The following is a 25,212-nucleotide window of genomic DNA, read 5'->3' on the forward strand; positions in this document are numbered from 1 at the left end:
ACTCACATAGAAACTGTAAATGTCTGTATATAGTAAAAATGATAAAGTTAAAGTGTGAATGACAAATTAAGAGAGAATGTTTGGGACAGAGACATCACAAAACAGGTAATACCATTTCTGTACAAAAATATCAACAAATCAAGGACTTAGAATAATCCAAATGAGGTAAATGAATAATTCACAGAAGGAAAAAAAGAAGACTAACAGAGTATGAAAATGCATTCATCTGAAATAAAAGAAATGGACATGAAAACAATGATATGTATCTTAGAAATTGGTAAGGATTAAAACATGTAAATACCAAATATTAGCAAGTATAACATAAAGGGTGTTCTAATACATTACCAGCCACAAATATAAGCGATCCCTTTAAAACATTTGTGTTTAAAGCTCCTCAATGGTTTTCCATCTCACCCAAAATAAAATTCAACAGTCCCTGCATTCCCAACATGGCCCTCCACGGCTGACTTCCCCTTGCCAGTCCTCACACTGATAAGTTCACACTTGATCGCCCTGATATAACTGCGGTTCCTTGAATATCTCAAGCACATCTCCACCTCAGGGACTTTGCATATGCATTTCCCTCTGCTTGAATTGCTCTTCCCCACACAGCTCCATGGTCCCTTCCTTCACTTCCATTGGGTCTCCAATGAATGTCATCTCACTTGACCACCACATTAAAACAGCACCCTTCAGGGGTGTTTGGGTGGCTCAGATGGTTAAGCGCCTGACTTCTGTTCAGGTCATGATCTTGGGGTCCTGGGATTGGGCCCCACATTAAGCTGAGTGGGGAACCTACTTCTCTCTCTGTCCCTCACCCTTTTCATTCTCTCTTTCTTGCTCTCAAAGAAATAGGTAACATCTTAAAAAACAAAAACAAAGCACACCTCACTCACCATCATGCTCTATTTCCTGAGCTCTGTTTTCAGTAAAGTACTTATCACTACCCCACATATTTTGTCTTGGTATCTCTAATTCTATTTGAATGCTCCTTAGGAGCTGTCATTTTGTTTGTTTTTTTCCTTCCTATATCACTAGTGCTCAGAACAGTTTCTAGAACAAAGCAGATGCTCAAGAAATAGTTACTAAGTAGGTAAAAAATGAATGGACTGGTATCAGCTTTGTAGAAGGAAATGCCAATATGTGTTCAGAACCTTCACAGATAAGTCTTGACTCAGTATATTCTAGATGGTAAACCTCATACAACAGAAACAGATCCCCAGGGCCCCAGATAGAGACAGACAGATAGAGAGATAGATATTGTGCCTACCATGTTTAAGGAAGGAAAAGACATGATCGCAACTTTCAAAAGACAACTGTAGACTTTTAAAAAATGACCATATCAGATTTGAAAAAGAACAAATCATATATCAGAATTGATAAATATAATAACCAAAACTCAATAAAGGATTTAAGATTTTATTTATTTATTTGTCAGAGAGAGAGAGAGAGAGAGCGAGTGCACAGACAGACAGAGTGACAGAGGGAGAAGCAGGCTCCCTGCTGAGCAAGGAGCCGAATGTGGGACTGGATCCCAGAATGCTGGGATCATGACCTGAGCTGAAGACAGCTGCTTAACCAACTGAGCCACCCAGGTGTCCCTCAATAAAAGGTTTAGAAGCTTATGAGACACCTGAAAAAAGTTACTGAACGAAAATATAGGTCAGGAAAAAAATACCTAGGATTAAGCACAGAGAGACAGAAGACTAAGAAATACAGAGGTTAGAGAGAGAGAGGATACACAGAGCTAACATGTATGTAATTGCAATCCCCAAAGAAAGAGAAAAGAGAAAATGGGAGCAGAGACAGTATTATTCAGGTGATAATCTGAGAATATTCCAAACTGATAGACACATTAATTCAAAGATGCTGTAAGCTAAGGAGACTCATCAGGACAAATAAAGGCAAACCTATACCTTGAAATACCAAAGTGAAACTGCAGAAAACCCAAAACAAAGGAAAAATATCTTAAAAGTTAGGAGAGGAGGAAAAAAAAAAAAAAACCCATCCTCTATGCGCAACAGTAAGCCCACTGTTTGAATTTTTGATGGAAAGAGTGGAGGTTGTCTGCTGAAAAAAAAAAGCGCTGCTAATTTTATAGTTCATGAAAATATGACAAACTAAAAATGACAAAATTTGTTGAGCACAGTCTTACGCCAGATGAGCTACTACAGTATTCTTGAAGCAGGAGGAAATGTTTCTAGATTGTGAATCAGCTATGGAGGAGGGAAGGAAGGAGCAAATGTTGGCAAAAATAAGTGAGTAAATCCAAATGAATCTTGACTCTATGAGGCAATGATGATGACTGTTCATGGAATTTAAAATATATATGGAATTAGAATTCACAACTGCCTTTGCCTGTCTGTTGGGAAAAGGCTAAAAGCAATTGCATCCTAAGACTTTACATTCTCTTAGAAGAGGATAGAAATAATCAATAATGTCAGACTTTGATAAGTTCAAGGATCTCTGTTTTAATATTTAGGGTAACCCTAAAATAATAATAATTTCAAAGATAGAGCATTATATGGAATAATTAAAAAATAATCAAGAGGAAGGTAAGAGGAAATCCAAAAGAAGGAGTCAAAAGACAGCAAGAGGGAAATGACAGATATAGGACAGATGCTACAAAAAAAATAATTATATATATATATATATTATATATATAATATATATATAGCTCTCTAGATAGCTTATGGACAGAAGTAGAAATCAGAATATATTTTGACAATGAATACTCATGAAAAGTTTACACCAAGACTGGTGGGATACAAAAATTTGATCAGATCACCAATTTCAGGATGGACTAAACACTCCAAATAAAGATTGTCATACTGGATTTGAAAGAACAAATCAGAACTCTGGGCTGTTTACAAGATGCTGGAAGAGAAAAGAGTAGAAAATGATATATGGTATAAACACTAACCAAGATAATGTTGGTATAATTATATTAATATCAAAGTAGATCTGAAGGTAGAATCTACTATTAGAGGTGAACAGAGATCCTTCATAATGACTAAAAGTTCAATAATGAACCTGTAGATACATAATAGCATGGCCTTAAAAGTATGTGTTTGTGCATGTGTGTTTATACATGCAGAAAGACATAGCCAGTTTAGGATTAAGTCCACACTAATAATGGAATAATAATAATGACATTTGCAAGGTAGCTTCTGGTAGAACAAAGCAAGCAGAGCACCCTATCACAACAAAAAAAATGTGCCCAACAAATGGCCTAATGTTCATATCATAGAACTTCGAGCCCAGCTGCTACGGATTACATATTCTTTCTAAGCAAAATGAAATGTTTAAGAAAGGGAGGCCTGGGTGGCTCAGTTGGTTAAGTGCCTGCCTTCAGTTCAGGTCATGATCCCAGGGTCCTGGGATGGAGCCTCACATGGGGTTCCCTGCTCTGTTCCTTCCTCTCCCTCTGCCAACACCTCCAGCTTATGCTTCCTGTCTCTCAAATAAATTAATAAAATCTTTAAAAAGAAAAAAGAAATGTTTAATAAAATCAACTGTATATTGGACTGTAAAGCTAGATGTTATAGAAAGCAAGAATAAAAAAACTCTCTAGATAGCTTATGGACAGAAGTAGAAATCAGAATATATTTTGACAATGAATACTCATGAAAAGTTTACACCAAGACTGGTGGGATACAAAAATTTGATCAGATCACGCTTAATAGCCTGAATTAGGAAAGGAAGCTAGTCGAAATATCCATGAGATGCAAGCTCACCCCTGAAGACAGAAAAGGAGAAGCAAAATGAATCCAACAAAATGTGAGAAACAAGGGGAGCGGTAATCCCAGACAATAGTGTAATAGTAAATGAGCATACAATTGAGGGATTAACAGGAAAGAAGTTAGTTTTCTGAAAAGTGGAACATGATTGCTAAGCCCCTGAATGATTAAGAAAAGAGAGAAGGCACGATCTGAAGGAAAAAGAGACCATCACCATAGATCATATACACATGAGAAAGGTCATAAAAGAACACTCTGGAAAACCTAGTGCCAAACAATTTGAAAATCTAAAAAGAAATGGGCTGTTTCCATAAAAACCAGCACATAGGATCTGGCACAAAAAGATACAGATTTCAAAATTGGCATATGACTAGAAATAAAAAATCTTGTCTTGAACCAAATTCTAGATCCACCTGGCTTTACTGGTGAACTCTACGAAACATTTAATAAAGAACTCCAACAGATTTAAATAGTTTATCAGAGTAGAAAAAGAAGAAACAGTTGTTAACTCATTTTATTAGGTCAGGAAAATTTTGACACTTGGATCCAACAAGGACATCGTTATAAAGGAAATTTCAGGCCAATCTCATTCATCAACACAGATGAAAAAATTTAAGCACATTCTTTTTTTTTTTTTAATTTTCAGTGTAACAGAATTCATTGTTTATGTACCAAACCCAGTGCTCCATGCAATACGTGCCCTCCATAATACCCACCACCTGGCACCCCCATTCTTAGCAAATCTATTTTAGCAGCATACCAAAGAGTGATACACTATGGTTCAGTGGGTTTATGTGAAACAATGCTAACTTGCCTCATATTATGTAAGTCATCCTTTTTTATTTTACATAACAAACCAAAGGAGAAAAAATAATACACTTATAGATACTGAAAAGTCATTTAGATCACCTGAACTAGGAATTTATTATTTAAAAAGAAAACACTCTTCTAAAACTAGGAATGTAAGGGAATGCCCTTAATCTGATTTTTAAAAATCAATCTTTAGAAGCCTATAGAAGAAACAACACGCTCAAGACTGAACTATTAAACACATTTCCTTTGTTTTGAGGGTAAGCCAAACAGAGTTTAGTTTTTGCTGAATTTGATAAGTTAATTATAATGTTGGTATGGAAAAGTAAAGACTGAATAATAGTCAAGACACTTTTAATGAAAAATAACTAGCTGAGGGATTTGTACCTCCCGATTTCAAGATTTAATAAAAAGCTACCATGGTTTAGAGAGTATAGTTCTGATACAAGGTAGACAGTGGGTTAGAACTGAAGGCCCAGAAATAAATCTGCCATATTATGCCCTTGATTTTGGTGAGGCTGACACTGTACTAGGAGAGGTGTGATCTCTTCAACAAGTGGGACTTGACAATGGGACAAGATATGGAATAAAATAAAAACTTGACCCCTTTCTTACACTGTTTATAAAAATAATTTCAAGTGAGTTGTAGATCTAAGTATGGAAGTCAGAATGATGCATTTCTAGGAAAAAATCCTTCATGATTTGGGGTAAGGAAAGATTAAAAAAATAAAGACATATTAGTCAATGACTAGTCTTTTTTTTAAAGATTTTATTTATTTATTTGACAGAGAGAGATCACAGGTAGGCAGAGAAACAGACCAAGAGAGAGGAGGAAATAGGCTCCCCACTGAGCAGAGAGCCAGATGCGGGGCTCAATCTCAGGACCCTGAGATCACTACCTGAGCCGAAGTCAGAGGCTTTAACCCACTGGGCCACCCAGGCACCCCTCAATGCTAGTCTTGAGGTAGAATTTGACAAGTATGACTACAGCAAACATAGGAACTTACATTTATTGAAAGACAAGTCCACCTACCAGAAGGTGAAGCAGACCGCTGTGACAGTTTACAACAGAGGGCACCAACATGGCCAACGTAGGTCTAAAAACGTGGTGGAGCAGGTGCCATCTAGAGCAGCGCAAATTCAATCCAAGGTGTGAGGTCACAACACACACCGAGCTGGCGAAAATAAACTGACAACACCACATACTGCTGAGTCCTCCCTCTTACACGTGCTCGTCTACACTGCTGGTGGGAGCGTAAATCAGTGCAGCCGCGCTGGAAAACCATGTGGCATCTCTTTTAAAGTCGAAGATATGCATCACCTACGATCTACTGATTTTGCCAGTAGATGAGCATGTGTACCGTCACAGACACAGGCGTGTATACAGGACAGGTGTGTACTGGGGCCCCAGGAGGTGTGCAGTGGGGAACTCACAGCAGTCTTCACACTGAGGCAAACACTACAGCGATGTAGGTGTGTGTGGAGCAGCAGGACAAGAAATAGAGATGCACTAGTGTATTCTCTTCACTGAGTGGAGTAGAGCTACATGCAACAGCACAGATGAGCATCACAAACAAAACGTGGGGCAACAGAAGCTACAGTTCAAGTGTGAATGCGGAAGTGTTAGATAAAGTAGACAAGGGGCGGGCATGGGGAAGTCTTCTGGATTTCCGGCCAATCTACTGTTTCCTGATGGGGTCAAAGAGGTATGGATGAGTGCTTTGCATTTATGTCCTCTACTTTTTACTCTACATGGGTTGTAGTTCATGATTTAAAAAAACAAACAAACAAAAAAAAAACACTTAATTCCACCTAGAATAAAGAAACATAGATTGTGTAGAAATAATTTTTTGTGTAAATAGATGGAAGGTATTAGGCTCAGGGAGCAAAACAAAATAAAAATAGAAAACCAATAAATATAAAAATTAAATAAAAATATAAAACTATTAAATATAGGAATGCCTGGGTGGCTCAGTGGGTTAAAGCCTCTGCCTTCAGCTCAGGTCATGATCTCGGGGTCCTGGGATGGAGCCCCGCATCAGGCTCCTGCTTCCTCCTCTCTCTCTCTCTGCCTGCCTCTCTGCCTACTTGTGATCTCTATCTGTCAAATAAATAAATAAAATCTTTAAAAAAAACTATTAAATATAATTCGTGACTGTGTGTGATGGGGTCAAAGAGGGGTCACGATTGGGGAAGTTTCTTTCTCTCACATGTGACCTTTGGCCAGTCACCAGTTAATCTGAACTTCAGTGTTCTTATCTGTAAAGCCTCCTCTTTCCTGATCGTAGGAATGTTTGAAGGTGAGAAGACTGAAGGAGATGATGTGTGTGAAATACTTTGTAAAGTTCTTTGCTAAGTTTCCTAAGACTGGTGGTAGTGTCTGTGTCCCAAGCTGGTGATATTTGGCCACACATGGATATCTCTTTACAAAATAGACATTCTAGAGTGTCCTTGTGCCTGTGATCTCTGTCCAGGGAGAGAATAAAGTAGAGGAGCATTGACCTCCGGGGTGAATTTTTGATAACCAAATGATATTCAGGATATTGTTTAGGTGACCACTTTTTGGTAGGCTTTTCATGTAACATTTATGAATTTTTTTAATAGGCTCCCCTCTTATTGTGGACTGCAATATCACAGACACAAGGGATAATACAAATCTCCGGTGCTGGAGAGTCAATAACATGTTGGTGGATGATTATTATAATGAATCCAGACGCATCAGAGAAGGATTTGAGTGAGTGTTGTGTTTTTCTGGCTTCCCTAAAAGCTGACAAGAATTTCCTCACTTAAGTTATTTTGTTGCGAGTTCTACTTTTATAGATGCTCCTCAATGACTCCTCAACCCTCTTTGGCTTTGTCTCTCAAAGATCTCCTTAGTGCTGTGCAGGGCCGAGCTTCTGGTTCAGAGAAGTGTGAGGCCCACGTTATCAACCTTCTCACGTCCTAGTTACACACATGAGGCAAAACATCAAGTATGGGCTTCACGCAACAAAATCAATTTCTCTCAGCTAGTCCTTAAAACCAGCCTCATTCTTATTTCGTTATATCATGACCCATGGATCCTCAAGGCTTCAGTAGCAAAGTGGGCAGCAGCACAGGGACTCTTGCGGGGGAAACAGGACTTAATCATGAACTAATTGTGTGGTAGAAACCCAATTTGTTGTGGTCTAATTGGGGTGGCATCAAGCAAGACTCACTAGTCCAAGGGATGGAAGAACTGGTGTTGGGCCCATGTAGAGTAGGTAAGTTAGCCTAAGTGGAGATGACCAGGGGAAGTCTCTGGAAGGCTGAGGATGCTGTCTGTCCCTGTCCAGAAGAAAATGCAAGTCCGGAATGGCCACCATCCATGCACCTCACCTAGCTAGTCCATGAAGCATTCTCAGGGTAACGTGATAGCCCAAAGTGTTCTCTGGAGAGAGAATTTTATTCTCTAGACTGAAGATGATACGCTATACTGGGGAACTAGGACTCATGTATAAATGATTAGCTCCTTTCTTTTACAGGTCTCACATTTTTTCCCAGAAAGATATATTTTACACAGTGAACATAACTTTCTTGGAAGTGAAAATGGAAGATTACGGCCATCCTTTTGTCTGTCATGCTGGAGTGTCCGCAGCATATTTTATTTTAAAACTCCCAGGTAATGGTTCTGAGGAATACACACTGTTCAGAGGGTTCAAAATGATGACAAGGAGACAAGTGTCTCCTTGTAGTAAAGCAATATTCAGTAGGGAAACTCAGCATTAATTTCTCGTTTGGCATTTGATGGTTTTGATCTCATTTCTAGAGCAGAGGGGAGGTCAGTGTTCCTGAAGGCAATGAGTGACCAACTCAAGAATATTGGGCTGTCACTCCTGTCTATTACCAGGGACTTTATGACTCTCATAAATATTGCACGGCACGGTCTTCTTACTGTGACCATTGCAGTACCAAGATCTCTGAAGTCTATACATTATAGCTTTCCAGACCTGGGTCCCTGCAAAGGGGAAGGTGGCATTGTTGTTCCAAGAGCTGGGGAAGGACAGAGAGAAGTGGAAGGATGGGAGGAAAGTGTGGATCCATCTAAGAGTTAGAAGCTAGAGGCTCAAACATGTGGTCAGGATCAGATCAGGGAAGATCCACTTGACTGTGCTGCGACTTAATCAATGGATTGCTATTTCAGTTGACCCAGAATGCATTTTAGTTATTGTGCTTTATCGTGACATTTATTTAAAGACATATAGTAGTGCATGGGGTGTCTTTGATCTCAAACTGTTTGCAACATGGTGTGACCTAGGGCAGGTCGTGATAAGCTCTTTAGGGAGTATTTAAAAAAAAATGATTGTGCTCTTTGAACACATTTGAACACAAGAAAAGAGAATTTTCCCTTCTACCCCCTGCCCCCCTATACACACATATATGCATACACACCTTCTTGTGGAGACTAGAACACCAGGGAGGGACTGAAAAAGGAAGTGGTGTATGCGGTGGGTTCTAAGAATGGAGAGACTTTCTCTTCCTCTGTTCTTCTGTCCCTCTTCCTCTTTCCAAATTCTCTCCTTCCCAGAGCCTCCTTCTGTGCCATCACTGGTCTTGGGCGGTGGCAAGGGAGAAAGCTGTGCTGTTCCTCTTCTGGGATGTGTAGGAGCCTGAGCCTGTTTGCAGGGACTTGACATTCCAGGAGAACAGGTTCTCCTTCTTGATCATCTCCCACCCACTGCTTTTGCCATAATTGCTCTGCCCTGTGTTTGCAAAGCAGAGCAGGGGTAGACACCCTTTCTGCCCTTTCCCAGACTGTGCCTTGCAAGCAGGCCCCTGGTGCAGACCTTGTTGGCACAGGGAGGATAAGGGGGGAAGTTTGGCTCTCGGCCAATCTCAGGGAGACAACAAAGGTTTTCAGGGGAGACAGCTGATGGCTCTTTATGTATGACAGGCATCGTGCTGTCAATTTTGAGTGCCTGTGAAAGCAGTTATGACAGTGGAACAATCAGGATTGTGCCACAGAACCATTGGGGAAGGTCTTCCAATAAGCATGTTCAAGGCTGTACATCGGGAGAGTCTAGTAGTGTTGGCTAAGTGAGACCTGGCAGCGTGTGTGTTTTGAGAGCAGTCCTCATGCCCTCAAGCTCAGCTGTGGCCACCACGAGGAGCCAGACTTCTGCAGAATTTCCCTCCCCAGGTTCTTAAGAGCACGTTTCCTTCCTGAAATTCACAGGCTCCACCAGATTATTCTACTCCCATGTACCTATTATATTTAACTGTAAGAAAATACTTAAGCAGAATCCTCATCGACCTCTAGCATGTGTCCATTTGGCATTTGTATTATCATTATTATTGGATTATTTATATCTTTATTTGCTGTCGTCTGTAGCTCCGAATGTTCAAGCTTACTTGATAGGAGGACTTTTCGCCTTGGTAGGGGCAACAGCGTCTGTCATGTACCTCTACAGCATTTTTAAGATCGACATTGTACTCTGGTATCGAAGCGCTTTCCATTCTCCCGGGAGCAAAGAAGGTAAGTGCGGGCAACCACGGCAGATTGCCTCCTCCTTGGCTTCCGCTCATCTGTATAACCATTGTAAATACACTTCATTCTATTTTACTAGCTTGCCTTTATAATGTTGTTGGCAAATTGGGAGGAAGGGCTCTCCCTGGAATGTCTCATGCTTCAGGGAAACCATTGGTTCATGGCCACAGGCATTGTTCAGTCGAATGAGGCTTGCAGCCTGGTTGTGACAGAGCAAATCTTTGCTCGGGAGAAGCACATCAACTTCTGGGCCCCACTGTGACCATTTTGGAGAGCTCTCGCACCTACTGCTATTTTCCAAAGAGGACGGCTTCTCCTAGAGCGACAGAGGGCTTCCCACCCGCACTGCATCTTCAACGCAAGGGCGGGGTGGGGTGGGCGGGGCATGAGCAAAGTTGACATTATGGAGGGAGATGAGCTGCCTGTGGCAGGAGCTCTTTCTAGAAAGGTTTAAGTGGCTGACTCGCAAGGCTGGGGAGAGCCCTGGGTTTGCATCTGGTTCTCCACTTAGTCCCATGTGATCTTAGGAAGTGTTGAATGTTCTTCTCTTTCTTGGCTATAGAATGAGAGAAAAAAAGAAGCAAGGAGGGAAGGAGAGAAAGGAGGGAGGAGGGGAGGAAGGAAGGGGGGAAGGGAGGAAGTGGGGACGGAGAGGAAATGTTCAGAGCCTGCCCTCACAGTGTCATAGGAATAACTGAGTTAACGTCCAGGACGGCACTGAGCAAGGACCTGGGGCCCAGGGGGCACCTTGGAGTCCGAAGGCCAAAGCCAGCTGCCTCGGCCACTGCGCCCCAGGTTTCAGTCTGGTCTGTGGAGCTCCCGTCCTGCCAATCCATCTCAACACACAAATGCCTCGGTGTGATCCTGAAACTCTGAGGAACAGGTACTTCCCACCATTGTGGTGTTTTTTTCCTTTCTATTTGCATTTTATAAGTAGGTTTCAAGCTCAGCCTGGAGCCCAGTTCGGGACTTGAACTCATGACTCTGAGATCAAGATCTGAACTGAGATCAGGAGTCGGATTCTTAACTGACTAAACCGCCCAGGCACCCCCACCTCCAAAACTCTAACCCCGCAAAAGTGTGTTTTTAAAATTCTGTGCTATTTTCTTGTTGTCTTAGAATCGTTGTGATCTATTAAGGCCTTGGAAAAAAGTAATAGTCTGCTGTAATGTCCCCTGATTGGATGGGAAATTAACACATGGCGGAGAGAAGTCCCTGTGCTTCACGTGCACAGAAATATGTACATCTATGCCACTCAGGTCCAGAGACGAGCGATGAGGACTGGAGTGGGAATTCAGGGATATATAAAGCATATAAAGCATGCAGCACAAGTTGTTGCCCATCAGTTTGAGAAAACAGCTGTCCTAACTCAGACTTTATTCTAAGCTAAATTTCCGAATTCAAAACGGTTAGTCCTGGGGCAGTGTAGAAAGCAGCATGTTCTTTCTTGAGAGCCAAATCCAGTCAGGGAGACCTGACTGTGCCTGTCCAATGCCGCTGAAATCCCCTCCAGTCCAGAGGCCCTTCGGCTGGATGTGGGTTCTCTCTTCGGGGCTGTGGTCCCCACAGGGCCACCCTGTGCATATGCTCCCACCTATGAATGTGATGGAGGAGACCTGCATGCCCCCACTTGTCTTTTCTGACACACACACATGAGTGGCCCGCCTGCTCTCTGTTTACTGACTGAAGGGACATTGGGGACACTTCAGTGGTGTTCCCATATCTCTGGTCCTGGTGCGTGTCTCACTCCCTGACTCACTGGGACTCCCAGGGGCATGAGAACCCAGGGCTGGTGTAGCTGCCTGCTGGTGAGGTCGAGTTTAGCAGGAAGAGAAAAAAGGAATAGTGACTCACCCAGAGCAGGGGGAGCTGAGCAGATGACAGACTTAGGGAGCCCCACCCTCTGCGGAGACCGGGCTCCATCCCAAATTCCGGCTGAGAGTTTGGGCATTGGAGCTCAGTCGGCCAGGGCTCCTCTTTCTTTCTTTCCTTCTTTCTTTCTTTCCTGCTTGCCTGCCTGCCTTCCTTCCTTCCTTCCTTCCTTCCTTCCAAGATTTTATTTATTTATTTGACAGAGAGAGACATAGCAAGAGAGGGGACACAGCACAGGGAGTGGGAGAGAGAGAAGCAGGCTTCCTGCCAAGCAAGGAGCCTGATGCGGTTCATGACCTGAACCGAAGGCAAACACTTAAGGACTAAGCCACCCAGGCGCCCCTCCTCCTTATTTTTCTTAATTCAGATAAGTGCTTGTATAATTTCTGACTAAATGTCTAATCTCTACAGTTCCATCTATGAGAACGACCCCTATAAATTCCTCTCTGAGTGTTGGCTTTGGCAATGAGCTTGTGATGAGACTTAAGATTTGTCCCAGTTTGGTATTTCTTCCAGCATTGTGTCCCTGGGGGATATTTTCTGAGTTATGGGGGGAGCTTGTGGAGTAAGGGGTGGCAATAGGAATGAAGAAATAGATAAATTGTGTCCTTCTTGTGATAAATTATTATCCCAGCTGGATGAGTTAGGCTTTATAACATGAGTAACAGGTGGTGGGTATAGCTCAGTTTTATTGAGTTATCGCCAGCCCTAGTCCATGGGTTCTGTATATTCTCTAGTAAATTATCGGAGTGACTTTAAAAATTCTCCTTCCAGGTGTGCATGCATGTACAAAAATGTAAGTGTTAGTTTATACATCTAGAGAGATTTGCGTAGGTCTCACCACCTTCCAAATAGGTTTGTGGAGAATATACATGTAGAACACAACAGTTAAAAACAAAAACAAAATAGGTACAGTGAACAGAAGGTACAATGGTAAAATAAAGCTTGGGGGTAGAACTGATGACAAATCTTGGGCACTTTTTTTTTTATTTTTTTATTTTTTATAAACATATATTTTTATCCCCAGGGGTACAGGTCTGTGAATCACCAGGTTTACACACTTCACAGCACTCACCAAAGCACATACCCTCCCCAATGTCCATAATCCCACCCCCTTCTCCCAAACCCCCTCCCCCCAGCAACCCTCAGTTTGTTTTGTGAGATTAAGAGTCACTTATGGTTTGTCTCCCTCCCAATCCCATCTTGTTTCATTGATTCTTCTCCTACCCACTTAAGCCTCCATGTTGCATCACCACTTCCTCATATCAGGGAGATCATATGATAGTTGTCTTTCTCTGCTTGACTTATTTCGCTAAGCATGATACGCTCTAGTTCCATCCATGTTGTTGCAAATGGCAAGATTTCATTTCTTTTGATGGCTGCATAGTATTCCATTGTGTATATATACCACATCTTCTTGATCCATTCATCTGTTGATGGACATCTAGGTTCTTTCCATAGTTTGGCTATTGTGGACATTGCTGCTATAAACATTCGGGTGCATGAGCCCCTTTGGATCACTACATTTGTATCTTTAGGGTAAATACCCAATAGTGCAATTGCTGGGTCATAGGGCAGTTCTATTTTCAACATTTTGAGGAACCTCCATGCTGTTTTCCAAAGTGGCTGCACCAGCTTGCATTCCCACCAACAGTGTAGGAGGGTTCCCCTTTCTCCGCATCCTCGCCAGCATCTGTCATTTCCTGACTTGTTGATTTTAGCCATTCTGACTGGTGTGAGGTGATATCTCATTGTGGTTTTGATTTGTATTTCCCTGATGCCGAGTGATATGGAGCACTTTTTCATGTGTCTGTTGGCCATCTGGATGTCTTCTTTGCAGAAATGTCTGTTCATGTCCTCTGTCTTGGGCACTTTTTGAAGATGAGTTGGCTTTAGAAGTAAAGGCAAAAGCAATGACAAGATGCATTGTGTGTTGTTCACAAATACTCTTCAATTGCTTATGAGAGCATGTGGCTTCTTCTGGGTCTGTTTTCGGAGGTAGAGTTTTTGTGGGGAGTCCTCATATTTAAAGGGTGTAATATAATGAATCTTATCTATGGCAACATTCCTGTGGTAAAAGTGGTAGCATGTTGAATGTGACTTTTCTTCTAGTGTCTTCCATGTTAGGGCTAAAAGGCCAAACCTCATAAAATTATGTCAAAGCACTTATGTGAAGGCCAGATTGATTCTGTCTGATTTTTCATTGGGTCCAGTTTGATTAGGTTTGAAATTTAGCAATAACATAAAAGGAATTAAGGAATTAGCAATCTTTCATAAACATGAATACTTGCCCATAAACTCTTGTGTTTCTGCCAATGGCCCACAGAGGCACATGCAGACATTTCAGCATCAAAATTAGGGCTGAATATCCTCAGGAGAAAAAAGGAGCTTGGCCAGAACCTAGATGAACTATCTAGGTTTATCCACTATATAGAGGGAGACTGTGGGATATCTGCCAGCAGGCCCTTTCCTTAAAAACTTACCAGTAGGTCTACATTTCTATAGTTTTCTGGGTGAGATAGACAGTTGGGGGGGGGGTGGGGCATGTCAGACTCATCTTAATCTATTGCCCATTGTTACCTTCCCAATTGCTGTTACAGTTACTATGGCTGGGAAGCAAATTACCTCAAAACTTTGTAGCATAGAGCAGCCATTTATTTTGCTGATGGGTTCTTTGGGTCAGGATGTGAACAGGCACTGCAGGAATGGCCTGTGCCACCTCCACAATGTCTGGGCACCCCGCTTGAGGACTGCCTTTTGATTTTGGCTATTAGTTGGTGACCTCAGTTTCTCTCCCCAGTGGCCTCTCCGTGTGGTCTCTCTTGTGTGGGCTACTTTGAACTTCCCCACAGCACGGCGACTGGTTTCCAGGGGCTAGTGTTGGTTTCCAGGGGCTAGTGTTTCAAGAACAGGAGAGCCAGGAAAACCCATTCTTTCTCTTATGACTCAGACCCTGAATTTTTAGAGTCAGTTCTACAACATTCTATCTGTCAAGGCAGGTACAGAGTCCTAGTCAATTTTAAGGGAGTGGAAATGGATTCTACCTCTTTATCGGGGGTGTGGTCAGTTCTGAAAGAGCCTGTGGAACTGGAAATATGGCTAGGGCTAGTTTCTTAAAAAATGCAATCTGACACACTTGCACAGGACTAATCAGGGATATACTTTGTGATGTTTCCTCCACCCAATTCTCATCTCAGCCACACCAGAGGGAGTGGTAGACTTGGGTTTGAATCAAGGCTGGCCACTTAGCTGCTCAAAGGCCAGAGACATAACATAGCCTTGTCTGTCTCAGCGTTCTTTCCCATAATCCGAGGATACCAATGTGACCCTCACCGTGACTATGACAGCCAAAGCTGGCAGGAAGTTGTCTGAGAGCGCCCTTCAAAACCACAGGTTGACGGTAAAAGAAAAATGGCCTCAAGCTTGATTTTTTTTTTTTTTTGCTATATTGGCGAATAAATGATAGATTGATAATTTGAAAGTTATGAGAACCCACTGCATTTTAAGAATGAGCCACCAAGGTAACATTTCTACTCAAAAGCTTAGAAAGAAAAAAAAAAGACCAAAAAGAGGGTAGCATTTTATATTTTTACCTTCTAAAATGTGTGAGAGTTGCTCACTACCAACTCTCTTTTGTCTCTGAGTCTGCACCTCTCTTTTCTTTGAAAAGCAGGGAACATGGAACACTGTCAAAAGAGAGAATTCACTTAGCAAACATAGGTTTTTGTTTTGTATTGTTTTTTAATGAGCAGGAAGAAGGAGAAAGAGCCTGAGAGAAGAGAGACATGAGTGGCAGGGTTTCTGACAGAGGTGGTGATAAACACAGATTTATAGACAAAAATCACTGTATTCATTCAGGATGTCTGCTATGTGGTGAGAAGAGTACCAACCCAACCAATCTTTTATCATAAAAGGATGAAATATTATCAAGATTTTAAGGAAATTTACATTCTTTCTAAAATGTTTAAAAATAAAGCCTTTATGAAATCTTAATATATATATTTTTTCATATAGCCTCTGGCTATAGAAAGTCAAGAGTATGACAACAAATTTAATTCAGAAAAATACCCACTTACGGAGTGGTGGTTTAGACTAGTAACGTTGAAGACGTTGCAGAAGGAGATTTAGCTGGGTTGGGTTTCTGCAGACTCCAGACACAAATTCATCATCCCTTTGGTACTTGCTTTATGACCCCAGTTTATTAAAAAGCTGATTGGCTCACGATCTAAAACTTCTCTCTCCCCCATCTAGATAGAACATCTTTGAGCCTCTATAAAATTCAATTTCATTCAGACATTTGGCAACTACTGAGAGAGACCGCCTCTGTCTCTTATCTGTTGGTATGAGATTTATAAAATGAGAAAAGGCTACATGTAAACTCTAAAGTTCTGGATACATTTTAACTACAGCTCTTCCTTGATTTACAATGGGGTTGTAGCCTGATAAACCTGTCATAAGTTAAAAATATCATGATTTTAAAATGCATTCGATGCATGTAACCCACGGAACATCACAGCCTACTTTTAATGTGCTCGATACTTATATTAACCTACAGTTGGGCAGAATCATCTAACACAAAGTCTGTGTTACAATCAAGGTTGACTGTCTAATGTGATTGAATACTGTCCTGAAGGTGGAAAACCGCATTGTATGTGGGTACAGATGGTTGTTAGTATATGGACTGTTGAACCTGAGGATTGCATGGCTGACTTGGAGCTGTGTCGTTTTACCTTGCCCAGCATCAAAGAGAGGATAGGACCACATATCACTAGCCTGAAAAAGATCAAAATTCAAAATTCAAAGTATGGTTTCTCCTGAATATGTATTGCTTTTGTACCATCATAGAGTCAAAAAAATCATAAACCGAACCCTCCTAAGTTGGGGACCGTTTGTACTATTATTTAGATGAAAACTTGAAGTATACAAGTATTCTTTCTTTGGGCTCAGAGCCACCTTTCTTTTCAAGTCTGTTCACTCAAACAAAATCCCATGAACAGGGAATAAAAGACAGCCTTCTTCTTGGGTCCCCTTAGGTTGGCTGTGAATTTCCTAATAGCTTGGGGCTCAAAAAAATCACATTTTCTAATCAGATGTTCACTAGAACCTTCTATCTCTGCTAGAGCTTCTTACTCATTCACATGACCCCTGAGTAGAACATAAGCATCCCCCTTCCATGCCCTTGTCAAGCTCTCCCCCTTCTTGGCCTCTTTACCTTCCACTTCATTTTTTTCTAAACCATTTAAAATCCAGGAACTGCCCTCCATCCTTTATGAATTTTCCGCAAGAGCTCCAGGCTATGGAAGTTTGATTTCTTTCCGTCTCTCCTGTTCATTCTGCCATGTTATCTTGTAGCACCTCATGTTTTTATTTCCAAGTCTCTGAATGGTCTTTCCAGTTAGATCCTGTGTCTTGTTCATCTGCTCAGGGGTGAGCACAGTGACTGTTACTTGCGGTTGGTTGCTCAATAGATGCTTAGCTCATTTGGTGATGATGAAATATGCTGTTGTGTGGGACGTCCCCATACTGTACAACAGATTCCTGGAGTCTACTCAGAGGCCTGGTCTCTATAATGCCATATGCAATTGCAGTGACGAAATTCACTAGTGAGTCTGAATCACGAGAGGCTGGACCCATTTTGCCTTATGCAGTTATGGCAGTTCACCATTGCACAGGACCCATTCCGAGTGACATTGATGGAAGCTCCTGCTTTCAATTCTCATTTTCACCATGGGGACTGGTGATCTTAAGTCAAAGGAGTCAGGTTGGAATTGGGGCTGTGTGATCTTGGAGAAATGATTCTTATATAAGGGGGAAAGGACCATCTTCCTCTTAGGTCAGTGCCAATGTGTTGGGAGTAGCAACTGTAACTGACAAATCATTGAAGGTTCAATGTGGACAAATCTGAGACTTAAATTCTTCAGGAGACCTAGTCATAAGGGGTGGAAACCCACACTTTTGTGAGTTTTCCCTCTAGAAGCCTGACCTGGTTCTTACTGTAAATATCTAAGAAAAAATTTCTTTGTGCTTCCAGCAGGGGGAGGAGAAAAATCATTCTGAAATATCCTAGAGCACTCTGTTCTTATTAACAAGGCTTGCCCTCAGGATGAACTAGTTAATGAAAGCCTTACCTGCTAGGGTATTATCAGAGCCTAACTGACCTGCACAGAAGGAAGTACCCAACTCCAGCCCAGTCAGGCCATCCTGCCGCATCTAAGCGGGGATAAATGACTGAGAAATGTTCGCAAAGTTCATAGTCCAGAGTCACTAAAAGATCTAATCACAGGACCGTAGAACACATCCCTCCCTCCACACCTCACCATCATGTTACTAACAGCCAGTTTATAGCACTTTCTTTTACTGGTACATTCCATCCAGCTTCAGAGAAAAATATAAGACATATTAAAAGGCAAATGCACAATTTGAAGAGACAGAGCAAACATCAGAGCCAGAAATGGCAGGGATATCGGAATTACCGGGCTGGGAATTTAAATCATCCCTGATTAGTGTGCCAAGGGATCTAATGCATAAAAGCAGACAGCATGCAACAACAGATGGGCGATGTAAGCAGAGAGATGAAATCTTAAAAAGGACTAAAAACAAAGCTAGCCATTAGGAAAAAAAAAAACAACCCCACAAAACTGTAACAAAAATGAAGACTGCCTGTGATGGGCTTGTTAGTGGAGTGGACATGGCTGAACAGAGAATCTCTGGGCTTGAGGCTATCACACTAGAAACCTCCAAAACTGTAAAGCAAAAGGAACAAAGTCTGGAGGAAAAAAAAAGAATGAAGTATCCAATGAGTGTGGCTCAACCACCGAAAATGTAACATATATGTAGTGGGAATACCAAAGGAAAAGAAAGAAAGGAAGGCAAGTATCTGAAACACTAGTGATTGAGAATTTCCCCAGATTAATGTTAGACACCAAACTGCAATCCAGGAAGCTGTGAGAATACCAAGCAGGATGAACAAACAAAAGCCTAGGGGTATCATTTTCAAATTACAGAAAATCCAAGATAAGGAAAAAAATCCTAAAAGAAGCCAGGGGTGGGGGGGACAATTTACCTATCGTGAAACAAAGATGTGAATTGCGTTCAGCTTGTCCTCAGAACCTATGCAAGTGAAAGAGTATGAAGCGAAATATTTAAAGTGTTGAGAGAATGAGAAGCCTAGTATCACAACGTTGGCACCAAGAGAGCCAGCTGATCACTCTGACGTCATTGAACCTAAGGGAAAAGGACCTCATGGGAGCAAGCCAGATTTTTGCTCCTGTTAACCTAAGAGAATTTGGTACGAATAATTCCATGAGTTTATCCCATTTCCTTTTCAGATGGCAAGATCTATGATGCCTATGTCTTATACCCTAAACCTCAAAGAGAAATCCAGAGCCATGAGGTAGACACACTGGTGTGGAAGATTCTGCCTGAGGTGCTGGAGAGGCAGTGTGGATATAAATTATTTATATTTGGCAGGGATGAATTTCCTGGACAAGGTATGTTTTAAGTGAGGTTTCAAAGCCACAGGTAGAAAGGAAAGGGAAGTCTCTTTTCCTTCACTTCACAAATGGGGGTGGGGAGGGCTTGGGAGACTCTGCTCACCTTCCCCCATGGAACCACGGAGAGTCTCGCACCTCCTCAGCCCACAGTCTGTGAGCCAAGTTAAGACCAGTTCTCTCTCTTCTCTCTGGGGCTCATTCCTGTTACAGGATAACTGGGATTCCTGGTTGAAATAATGTGACTCTCACTATGAGTAACATGAACAGCTGACCAATGCCAGCCTTGGCCAAGAGACCACATGGTAGAAAGAGGTCATTTGCCCTCACGTCTGTGAGACTAACTGCTGAGTATCCTCCATCAGTTCAAATATGTAAACCAGCTCATATTTAAAGATGATTTTATAAACCTTAACTACCCAGGTTTCTCCTACATAAATAAAATAGAATTTATTTATTTATGTCTCCCATCGAACAAGAGTGTAGCTTTGGGCACTGTAGGTGACATCTCTGAGCTTCAACAGTCTCATCTGTCAAATGAGGAACAGAGGGCTTCCCTGACTCGGGAGAGAGAATGAAGTGAGATAAAATCTGAGTGGAGACCCGTATGGAGCTTAGCGCATGTTAGACATCTGACAGATAAAGTTTCCCTCTTGACCTACATGTTTTCTTTCTTGGGATGCTATACAACAAATGGCTAAAATTTGAAATAAACCTCCTTCCTTGGTCAAGAGGAAGCCAAGAGGAATACATTAGAGCATTTGGTAGCGGCCCACTCTGCGTTGTTTGGGGAGGTGGCCAAGTACTTTGGATTTTTAAGTTTCTTATCTCTATGGTGGGAGAAACCACATCTCAGCCCACATCTTTTCAAGTTATAAGATCAGCCTCCATGAGGAAGTGAGAATCTGATTTAGTGCTTGCCGTAAACATGGGGAAGACTTCAGATTTCATAAGCATATTCTTTCACTCACTTATTCAGCAAATATTTATTGAGCACCTGCGATATGACGGGTAATATTCTAGGCACAAGCAATGGAAAAATAAACTGAAGAGAAGAAGAACATGACCTTGGGGAGGTCACAGTCTATTTTTATATTCTAAGAATCAGGAGGATATAAAAGTTACTATTTATTGCTAAAAAAGGCCAAGTTTCATCCATAGCTGGATATTTCCAGAACTACCCCCAAGAAATCATCAGGCAGTATTACTAATTTGAAGTTAGTCCTATAAATCCTGGGCATTTAGCTAGCTATAGCACAAGAAGAAAACACAAACAAAGATTAATACAGCATTTGATCTATCTACACTTTTCCTGTCCCTTTAAAATATATTTATTTAAAAAAATGTGTTTATCATCTAGTATATACTAGTCCTTCAGTGAAGTTGGTGACAAAAGTTAGGTACGATAAAACCCTTTTTCTGAGTAGGTCACAGTCTGTGGGTGCAGCCAGTGAGCTGAGGTAAGTGACCTCGCAGCAACCAACTACCAAAAAAATACAACTTATGAACACAAAGTACCAATTTTTTTCAGGGAAAATCAGGAAGGTTTCACAGAGGATATGATAAAAGTTAAAAAAGCAAAACAAAACCACTTTTGTTATCCATTCCTAAGTGACATTTATTTTAAAATCCATGTTGTCCTTCCAGGACCCATTTCTAATATTCTCAGAGATGAATCTAGGCTCTTTCACTCATGCAATAGTCTGCGTCTTCTTTATTTCCAGCAGTGGCCAACGTCATCGATGAAAACATCAAGCTATGCCGGAGGCTGATTATTGTCTTAGTTCCGGAATCCCTGAGCTTTGACATGTTAAAGAACATGTCGGAAGAACAAATTGCAGTCTACAATGCACTCATCCAGGATGGCATGAAGGTCATCCTGATTGAACTAGAGAAGGTCAAGGACTACACGGCCATGCCGCAGTCAATTCAGTACATCAAGCAGAAGCACGGGGCCATCCAGTGGAGTGGGGACCTCACAGAACAGTCACAGTGTGCCAAGACCAAGTTCTGGAAAAAAGTGAGGTACCACATGCCACCCAAAAGGCCTCCACCATCTTCTTCCGCCCAGCCGCTGAAGCACATGTCCTGACCCCTCCTGGTTGGCTAGTGGGGGCCCGACATGGGGTTGGTCACCTGTGATGGCATTGTTGGTGTGAGGTGGTTCACAGATGGCATGGATGCCTGGCATTTAGCCGTCGGCTTGAAGCTTGCCGTTGTGTCCTTGTTGTGGCAGGACCTCTGTCTGTTGCTTGTTTGGGTCAGAGCTCCCTCTTTAGGGAGAGATGTCACCCTTCCAGAAGGCCTTCATTCACTTATGGACTCTAATGGGCACTCCCCATACACAGAGCCCCTGGGGAATGGGACATGGAGACTGTAGACTGGCAGGTGAGATGTCAAGAAGTTAGGTGCATGGTGTGGCATCTGTGGGGCCAGAGACAGAAGTTAGGGGATGGCAGGAGGCAATCTGTGGGCTTGGAGAGGGCTGGCAAGAACTGCAATTTTTCTTGACCATAATCTTAGCACATGGATACTGGAAGCCATGTAGTGGTCACACAGACCAGTGGGGACCAAGTGTGGCCCCACTGGGATTGCCCATTAATCACCCTCCTCTTGGGCCCCAGCCTTGAAAGACTTGATCTCTCCAATCAAAATAAGTAACACTTCATTTCTTTCTCCAGCTGGCCTCTGAAGGCTGGGATTTTGAGCAGCATGAGAGACACAATTAGCACACCGAGATGATGCAATTCTAGTCCACATAAAACAAAGAAATCTTTAGGTTAGCCCGCATCCCCTCATCATAGGTGCATTTATGATTTAACAAGGCACAAGGATTTTTGATGCTAAAATTTAGCTGGAAATTCATCACTACTTTCAAAGACCCTGACCTGAGGAGCTGAGATAGAGTACAACACTCTCATTCCATGGTTGAGGACATCAAGTCCTAACAAGTGGCCTGCTGGGGTCAGAATGTTTATGTTGCCCCAATTCACATGTTGCCGTCCTAACACCCAACCTAACACCCAATGTCATGGTATTGGGAGGTAGGGCCATCTGGAGGTGATTGGGTCAGAGGAGACCTATTCAGGAGACCTCCTGAATAGGATTAGTACTCTCATGGGAGATAGCCCAAGAAATCCCTTGCCACTTCGGCCATGTGAAGACACAGCAAGAAGTCTGTTACCTGAAAGAATTTCCCCACCTGACCACGAGGGCACCTGTTCTCAGACTTCTTGCCTCCATCACTGTGAGAAATAAATTTCCTTTGTTTAGCCTATGGTATCTCACAATAGTGCCCCAAGCAGTCTAAGGCATGGCCCTAGTGAAGAGTCCATGGGGACTGGATGGGGGTCAGCCAGTGGGCAGGACAGGGGAGGAGGACTGGGGAGGAGGAGGGGTGAATTGGGAGAACAGGAAGCCTAGCCTGCAGAAAAGAGCGGAATGTATGGGCAGGAGCAGAGAGCGGGAACAGGTGGCCTTCACAGGCTGCAGATAGATGGAGTGTCTGGTGGGCTCTGAGATGATAAAGAGCCTACTCCAGTCTTCTAGCATCTATGCTCCAAGGTGACCCAACATTGGGTCAAGATGACACATTTCTTTCTTTCTTTTTTTTTGTTTAAAGATTTTATGTATTTATTTGACAAACAGAGATCACAAGTAGGCAGAGAGGCAGGTGGGGTGGAGGGGGAAGCAGGCTCCCTGCTGAACAGAGAGCCTGATGTGGGGCTGGATCCCAGGACCCTGAGATCATGACCTGAGCTGAAGGCAGAGGCTTTTACCCACTGAGCCACCCAGGTGCCCCACATGACACATTTCTTTGTCATCATATGCTGGTTCTCACTTAACATGAGGCCACTCTATTTTATTTAACATTTGCTCTTTAAAGATTTTTTTTAAAAGATTTTATTTATTTATTTGACAGAGAGAGACAGCGAGAGAGAGAACTCAAGCAGGGGGAGGGACAGAGAGAGAAGCAGGCTTCCTGCTGAGCAGAGAGCCCGATGTGGGGCTCCATTGCAGGACCCTGAGTTCATGACCTGAGCCAAGAGCAGAGGCTTAACAATTGAGTCACCCAGGAGCCCCTAAAGATTTTCTAAAATTGTGGTAAAATATATGTCATGCAAAATTTACCACTGCGACCATTGGTAAGTGTACAGTTCCAGTGACTAACTTTTATAAATGATGTATCCACACAGCACAAGTTGAGGCTGTCAGAAAAAAGAAAACCAATCCATCGGGGCAAAGGTATTTTCTGAAAACCTAGGACTACTGGGAGGCCAGCGCTGTTGGTGAATTTCTTAGTTGGATTGATTTTTTTGTCAGAAACTTCCCTCACCTCCAACATGTGCCCTATGCTTCTTTTTGCTTAAAAATATGTAAAGGAGTATTATTAGGGCAATAGCAATGAATTATATCAGCACATTGTAATTTTATTGTTATTGCTTCATGTCCTATATAGGAGGCTCCTTTTCTCGAGGGTTCTGGCCTTTCACGTATTTGGACAAAGGGCTGATGTTCTCAGGCATGTATATATGCTCCTCAAGACAGACCATGTGCTCTGAATCAAGATTTGTACAATAGGGCCACATGTTTTCAAAGATGGATAAGACTTGTCTTATCCTGATAAGTTCTGTTCTTTTAAACAGTGGCTCTTTCTGATAATTTGAGGAAAAATGTGGATATCTCCCTAGAAAAAAATGTATGTACACACAAAATTTTGGGTGCAGTTTGAGAATGTTGACAGAATTTTTCAAGTTCCTCAAAGGCATTTTACACAAAAAGGTCCCCAGGCCCTGACAAAAGGACCCTTTTCCTAGAGGGACTTTTATTTTTGTCCTTACTGGATATGATCTCCGAATTTTACACAATTCTATTTAGAGGTCCAATGATAAACATGCTGAGTGAGCCATTCTGGGGATCCTCCTGGAAGTTGTTTGGAAAGGAACACAGACTTGGGATTTTTGTGGTATTCTAGTCATCATCTAGCCCAGGACTGCCTTACTTGTTCACAGGTGACGACAGTGACTCCTGAAATGTTTCCTCATGGTGTGTCTGGAGCTATAGGCCTTATGTGTGTGTGTGCCATGATGTGAAAAAGACTGGGAAACACATCCTAGTCAGAGAGGGCCTGGAAGAGTGAAGGGAGTAAACTGAAGACGTTCGATACTCGGTGGCAGAGCTGGGACAGATGCCTCCATCTTCTCACTGTGCTGTGGTTTATGCTATGGCAACTTTTCTTACCCTCTCTGTCCTGTGACACCAGCCACTCTTTGGAATTAACTTCTAGAAACCTGGGAATGGACTTCTAGCAATACATAGTTAGGGCTTCTGAGTGATTTACCTTGATTGACTCTGGGACTTTTTAGGAACACACACATTTATGCTTTGTTCTGTCTTGTTTCTACCCACCAGTAAGCAAAGCTGTAGGATTTTTAGGTTCGTAGGAAATTTGACATTCAGGATTAAGAAGTTCTTCAGTAAGCTTTACCTTTCTTGAATGGATCTTTCTGAATGGCTGGAGGTTTTAGATGAGAGAGGTCAATGAAGGAGGCTATGTCCTTTCCTGGGACAGCTTTATCACATCGATCACAAAACATTGAACTTCACTGAATTCTACTTCTTTCCTGGAGCCTCACTACCACTTGGGAACCTGGGGGTCCAGGGCTCTGCCTGGTGGTGAAGAGCTTGTGTTTGAAACTCAACACAAGTTTTTCTTGTGGGGCCTTTGAGAAGCCAGTTAGCCTCTCTGAGCTTGTCATTATCTGGGGATGACACGGGAAAAAGCATATAACAC

General features: G+C 42.2%; 1 protein-coding gene across 1 annotated transcript in view; it reads left to right on the forward strand.

Moving 5' to 3' along the window:
- The window catches only part of IL1RL2 (interleukin 1 receptor like 2), a 34,993-nt gene extending 12,300 nt beyond the window's left edge, over positions 1 to 22,693 (forward strand). Inside the window, exons 7-11 of the mRNA XM_082747139.1 lie at positions 7,155 to 7,284; positions 8,054 to 8,190; positions 9,901 to 10,044; positions 19,257 to 19,418; positions 21,143 to 22,693. Of these exons, the coding sequence (XP_082603265.1) occupies positions 7,155 to 7,284; positions 8,054 to 8,190; positions 9,901 to 10,044; positions 19,257 to 19,418; positions 21,143 to 21,510 (941 nt within the window). The 3' untranslated portion in view covers positions 21,511 to 22,693. The remainder of the gene's footprint in view (positions 1 to 7,154; positions 7,285 to 8,053; positions 8,191 to 9,900; positions 10,045 to 19,256; positions 19,419 to 21,142) is intronic.
- The last annotated feature ends 2,519 nt before the right edge of the window (positions 22,694 to 25,212 follow it).

This window comes from Mustela nivalis (assembly GCF_964662115.1).
Source record: "Mustela nivalis genome assembly, chromosome: 8".
Taxonomy (NCBI): Eukaryota; Metazoa; Chordata; class Mammalia; order Carnivora; family Mustelidae; genus Mustela; species Mustela nivalis.